This window comes from Labrus bergylta, chromosome 17 (genome assembly GCF_963930695.1).
Source record: "Labrus bergylta chromosome 17, fLabBer1.1, whole genome shotgun sequence".
NCBI lineage: Eukaryota > Metazoa > Chordata > Actinopteri > Labriformes > Labridae > Labrus > Labrus bergylta.
This window is the reverse complement of record NC_089211.1, coordinates 24,787,778-24,794,454: the sequence shown is the minus strand read 5'-3', so window position 1 is coordinate 24,794,454 and position 6,677 is coordinate 24,787,778. Positions and strand designations below refer to the sequence as shown.

At 42.5% G+C, this 6,677-nt stretch overlaps 1 protein-coding gene across 2 annotated transcripts in view; it reads right to left on the bottom strand.

Moving 5' to 3' along the window:
• unc5da (unc-5 netrin receptor Da) overlaps positions 1 to 6,677 on the bottom strand; it is a 236,018-nt gene that overhangs the window by 52,310 nt on the left and 177,031 nt on the right. For both annotated transcript variants that reach the window (XM_065965749.1, XM_065965748.1), the window contains exons 5-6: positions 4,893 to 5,067; positions 3,643 to 3,810 (exon numbers count right to left, since the gene is read on the bottom strand). In XM_065965749.1, coding sequence (XP_065821821.1) covers positions 3,643 to 3,810; positions 4,893 to 5,067 — 343 coding nt within the window. The remainder of the gene's footprint in view (positions 1 to 3,642; positions 3,811 to 4,892; positions 5,068 to 6,677) is intronic.

Sequence of the window (6,677 nt, the reverse complement as noted above, 5' to 3'; positions counted from 1 at the left end):
ATTCAAGGACATGTATTCACAGCGTCGGCTCATAAACAAAAAAACATTTCATGGAAATTAACTTGCTTGTTTTATAGAAAACAAAAACTTTGTTGGTGAAATAAGCTCGGGTTCGCTCAGCTTCAGCAGAGGTGAAACATCTGCCTGGCTCTGCCCAAAGGTGAAACAATTCTCTTACGAGCAGCTCCAAAAAGCTCACTAATTAACACATTTGTCTTGTTTGCTGAATCTCAACTAACATCATTGTGTAAAAAAAAAAAAAAAACAGCAATTAGTGTTCTTTTGTTGAGTCATGTGCTGCAGGAAACTGTTCTATTACAAATACTGCTCTTTACACCAAGACAACAAACAAGGGTCAAGTTTGAAAACACAACTTTACAATGAGATGTAGTCACGCCCAACCTGCACACGTCCTAAAACAGACTATACATTTATATATTTCAGTCTGACAACACGTTTGCAATGGTTTGAAATGTTTAAAGCAGCAGCAGTACAGAGTTATGTCTTCTGGGCTCCGACCTCATCACTCCTCATAGATTTAGTGATCTGACAAAATATCTGGATTCAGGTGGATGCTGGTGTTGTGGGGGGAAGTGAAGCACTTGGACGAGACAGCATAGCTACGACAGAGCAGAGAGCGAGAGAGAGAGAGAGAAAATCTTGTAGCTTCATCGGGAGGATGGGTGTGATTAGTGATTGTGAGAATGACAAATGTAAAGTCTGAATCTCTGCAGCTCGGGTCGTCTGCCTGAGCTCGTATAGTAAGCATCACAACATTTATATGGAGTGCATAAATATCAAGCTGCAACCTCCGGTATTAAAAAATGAAGCAAATGCTGAAGTGTAAAATCATGCAGTTCCTGGAGTGTCCACTAGAGGCTGGCTGCAGGAACACAGGATGTCACATACACACCCATTCAAAAAAGCTATTTTTACAACATAAATCAACATGTTTTCAGCCTGGTTTAAAAAAACACAACAGGTCTGATTCATTATTGTCATCACTGGCACACACTGTATGGGGGGGGGGGGATTTTTTGGTGACTCATCCATCTTAATTTTATGAACGATACGTGTTATCAATAGTTGGGCGTGTAGCTGGCATGATTGACAGGTGGGCGCGGTGTAACGGTTTGTCAGGAGGTTTAAAACCCGCCTCAGCTCCAGCTCTCAGCCTGTCGTTAGGTTGACTGAAAGTTAGACTGAGACAGCATTTCCAACATGGAGACCGCCATCGATAGGACTCCAGCGCCCCCTGCAGGAACAGACGGGTGTCGTCACTCAGGCTTCATCCATTAATATTTACAGTGTATGAAATTTGAGCCAATCAGACCTATTTAATTTTTTTTGAACCAGGCTGTAAACATGTTAATCTCTGGTTTAAAAACAGGCTTTTCTGAATGGGTGTGTATGTGACTTCCTGTGCGTCTGCTGCCAGCCTCTAGTGGACACTTGAGGAACTGCAGGATTTTGCATTTTCTGTATTGGCCTCATTTTTCAACAGCTATATAAATATTCAATAAAAGCTGTCATGATGAATATTCTGCAGTGAGTTGTAGGTTTGAGAGGAGTGGGATGGTGACGTGCAAAGACGACAAACATACAACAGGAATCAGTGCACCACTCACAGATGTGCAGTGCGTGGTAGAAAATATCCTTTTGGGAGCTTTCGTGCTGATGTGCATCTTTTGTTAGATTGCAGTTTTCCTCTTCCTGCTCCCAGTCTGTGTGCAGAGCTAAGCCAACCGCCTGCTGGCTATAGCTTCATATTTTATGGGACATAATGTGCAATAATGGGACATTACAGAATCTGCAGTATCAGGGATATGATCATGAACGTGTTGAATTAACCTCCACACCTACCATCACTTCAGATTTCAGGTGAACGTGCACAGCTTTATGAGGCTTTTCACACTTATTTTAGATACTTCCTATACATCTGCAGTCACCTACATTTTAATTTGCATCCTATTGATATTCACGTTTGCACACTTTGTGTCATTCTGCACAACGTTTTCCCACAGGATAAATCAAACTCTTTCTTATCTTACAATTAACAGGCGAGGATAAGAGCGGTGTTTATCTCATCATGTTGTACTTGGCTAGAAAGCAAATAAGCATCTACCAAAAAAAATGTTGCACTATCTCTTTAAGACAAGAAAAAAAACAGTTAAATGATAAAACTGTTCCAGATGATCAGTGGACGCACATCTGAAGTCTGTTCTATTTGATGTATTTCTCTGATTAAACTTGAAGCAGCAGGGTGGGAGAACAGTTAAAAAACCATGAAGATACAACCATCACATTTAAAGTCAGGGTTGGTCATTTCCTCCAGATCCACTTCTTCAGATTCTGGTGTAAATTGTCTTTAGGTCCTGACAGAAATTAATAACTCATGTTCTCTGAAAAAGGAACAAAGTAAATCCATCATCTGTATCAGTTTGTAAGCCTTTAAAAACTTCCACCAATGTCTGCCACGAGGTACCAATCTGATGAACCAATCAGACGCCTCCCTGTCTCCCTGCTCGCTCTCTACCTCTTGCGTGCTCTAGCTCACACTCAAAGAGCGTCACCGATGACTTTAGGAGTTTAAACTGAGAGTTTACTGACCGCTGAATGAGACATGAGACGATGTAGTTTCTACACAATGACAGAGATGAGCTGAGGTCCACTTCTGGATGTAAGTGAGGGGGCGTGGCTTTAGAGGGAGCACAGAGGGGAGGGGCTGGGTGCAGACGGAGCACTGAGGAAATGCTACTTTCAAATTCATGCTAGTTTTGGAAAATTACCAACCCTGTCTTTAAAGTCTTTATATGTGATTTTTGGATCCAGCAGATGTCGCCCTTGAGCACCAGCATGAAACCAAAACAACTCGCGCTGCATTGTTGTGTTAGCATGCTAATGCTAGCGATCTTTATTATGCTGGTATCTTCACACTGCATGTAAATTTACCTGAAATGAGCGTGATCTAGAAACACAGTTAAGCAGTGAGTACAGTATGTTATTCTTCTTTTATTCTTCTTTTCTCTAGTCCCTCAATTAAACAACTTTTATAGACGAGGGGAGGAGTCAGCTGGCCGTCCCGGCGATGTAAACAAAGTGAAGATAGGACTCTGAAAACTCTGAAAACATCACAAACAATGGGACTTGGGTGTTACACCCATTGTAGACAGTCATGACTCACAGAGTTATTTTCAGAGGATAGACTTGATTTATATTTAAGTGTGAAAAATCACATAGAAAGCCTTTAAAGCAAAATCATGCAGGAATGTATATGTTTTTTTTTGCAACAATGCATGTAATACAAATTTGGTTTACAATTCCCTTCTCCGCCAATCACTAAAAGCCCGTCACAGCTCAATGCTTCAGCTCATTTTCTCTTTTTCTCTCCTCCTCAATGAACGTCCCTTTGGTCAATTCAGCGCTGCCGTGATGTATTTATTGTGAATACAGAGCTAAAGAAGGGGTACTGCTCGAAGACTGGCTGCCAAAAAGTAGTGCTGTAAAGTCTGACTCACTTCACCTCTGGGAGGTGGAAGCTGCTATAACAGTTTACAAAGGTTGAAGGTTTTTGGTTGAAAGTTGCATAATATTGCACAAAACGCTGACGGCGGATGGAAAGTGGTGTCCTTTCGCGCTCACCTGGACACAGCGTGTTGCAGGTGCTCTTCTGCACCGACATGCCCTCGCAGAAGGCGCCCCCGTTGAGAGGGGCCGGATTGGTGCAGGTGCGGGAGCGTTTCTGCACGCCGCGGCCGCAGCGCACATTGCAGGGAGACCAGTCGGTCCACGACGACCAGCCTCCGTTCACTGTGTGAGGAAAAAAAAAGAATGAGTAGGAAAAGGAAAATCTGGCCTACATTCTGAGCTTAAGAACACACGCTCTGTCAAGAAAAAATAAGCATCACAGGCTCTCACTTGAAGGTGAAAGGGAATATCTTATTAGGAGAGAGAGAATGAGACGTCTGTACAAAGATGATCAAGGGCGTCTTCCCTTGCCGTCAGCTTCGATTTCCAACCTCTGATTTGTTGCTTTAAAATAATTCGGAATGATTGACTAATAAGCTCATTTGCTGTCACGGGCACAGGAAGAAATACTACGTCCCACTATTTTTTACATCTGTCTGCGGCTACTGGGAGTCGTAAGCCTTGTCAGAGACTTCATTAGCATTAAGGAATATTAATGATTGATGTGCCTCAGCAGCGGGGTGTCAGAAAGAATTAGACGAATTCCCACAGCTGCTAAATGTCCCCTTCTGAAAAAAATAAATAACAAGGATGAAAGGTCAGTGAAAACAAGCACAGAAACTCTCCAACTAACAGGGAGTTTCTCCAGCGTGAGTATGACATTTTTAATTTCCCCTTATTCTCCCTTTGTGGCCGCAAAGCTCTCTGCAGGGACCATGAAATATACTGGGAAACGGTGTCTGCTGGCCTGCAGCTACACAAAAACGCTCCACACACACATGGTGTTTAGCACTGGCAGATAAAAGCAAGAGAGTGGGGGGGGGGGGGGGGGGGGGGGTGTTACAGTCCTTGTCACTGCCTTTCCCCCCATTAATAATTGAGTTCTTGTAAATATCGAGCCCGTGTCGCCTTGTTTTCACACATGAGGGATCACTTGCCCATTACCTGCTCATTAGACTCTTGTGTGTGAAAAAGGGACCACACGCTGCGGTCGAGCAGGCCTTTTTATATTAATGACTTCGGGGAATTTGCTTATGGGGGCCAATTTGACAGCTGCCGTCTGTAGTGAAAAACGACATTTTGATGCAGACAAGAAAGCTGTTTGACATTGTTTTGATCGTCTGTGTTGTGCGGCAAAACTTAACTTAGATCTGACTTTTGTTTTAAAATATACAAAGACGTATTTCTTTAATTAGCTAACTCACCGTAGACCACTACAGTGGCGGTTGCACTGCGCCTCTTGGCCACGATGTTGCTGGCAACGCAGGTGTAGTTCCCGGAGTCGGAGAGGCGAGCCTCTGCGACAATGAGATTGTGGTCTCCTCTCGTATCCATGACGCCGTCGGAGCTGAGGGGTTCTTCGTTTTTCAGCCATTCCACCTGTAAGTAGAAGAAAAACAAAGCTCTGAAAAGAGTTCTTCCCACACCTTTTCATGTCATTTTTTGTGTTTTTTACTCTCTCTCTCCTTTTTATTAAAAGCTACAGTACATGTCTGCATGTTTGGAGACTGTACTCACAACTATGCTTACATATACATGCCTTGAAAGAGGTTGTTGTTATTTCTTGATGTCGTAGACATTTTAAAGGTCACATGTTATGCTAAATCCACTTCACCATGTTTTTATAACACTAATATGTGTCTCTAGTCCGTCTACAAACCCCCCAATGATGAGAAAAGTCCATCCTCTCCACCTTTTACCTGCTCCACTTTTCAGAAAATCTGTGCTCAAACAGGCCGTTTGGCGATTTTCCCTTCATGACATCACAAAGGGCAGTAGCCCCTCCCCCAGGTGGGTGACACTCCCACAGCTAGGTGTTTGTTCTGCCCTCTGAGTCTGCCTTCTCACCGTAAACATAGGACATGGACCGAGAAAGCACCGAGTACACACAAAGCCCTTCCAGAGAGGGGGCGTGGTCAGACACAGCTCATTTACATATTTAAAAGTACAGACACAGAAACAGCCTGTTCTGAGCAGGGCTGAAATAGAGGGGTTTATAGACATGATCAAATACAGGATCAGAGTGGATTTAGAACAAGAAACTTTTGAGAAGCTCTGAGACTTATTTAAACTGGTTGAAGAGGAGGAGGAGGATATGTCACCTTTAATATATTTGTACAATAGATGAATATGTAGTAAAGCCTTGCTGCCCAGTACCCCTGCCCAGTTCTTGTTTATACTCTCCTTGTTTTATATGTTTATTATTCTGAGGATGTGAGGGAATGGCACTTTACAAACCCCTCATGGGTTTCATGCAATTCTCCCTCACATCCTCGTGTAGTGTCGGTCTTGTTCTTCTATTTTTTTTTTTTTATGTGCAAATCACAAAACAAAACAAGAACACATTAGTACCAAAAAGGCTAAAGGCTTTTATGTAGACATAAATACACTTGAAGGTGCAACATGTGAAATGAAGTGATGAGTGTGAAAACAGTCGTCGTATCCAAGTGCGAGCGTGTGGCTTTGATCTACCCTCCTACATCTTTACAAACATGATCTGAAGAAATGTGTCAGGATTTTTATTCATCCAACAGCTTTTGTTGAATTGTTTGTTTGTTAGATGAATGTGTGAACTAGAGCTTTACATATACATATTTAAATTGATTTAGTACCTCGACGCAAAGCAGTTGTTTACATAGAGCTTCTTTATTTGTCTGATGTAACCACGCTGTCAGATCAAGGGGAGGCCTTTATTCGCACCACTCAAGTGGAAAGATGATAGAAATCATATTATGTGATCCTTCTGTTGTGTCAAATTTAACTGGCAAACCCCCCAGTGTGGAAAAATGAAGCCAATGCAAAGTGAAAAAAAATAACTGCAGTTCATCGAGTGTCCACTAGAGGCTGGCTGCAAAAGCCCCGGGAGTCACATACACACTTTCACGTTTCTACAGCAGAAATACAAATGATTCAAGCCTGGTAAAAATATAGAGTTTGCTCATTTGGAGAAGGACTGTAAGTGTGTTTTCTAATTATTACCATCTGTCACG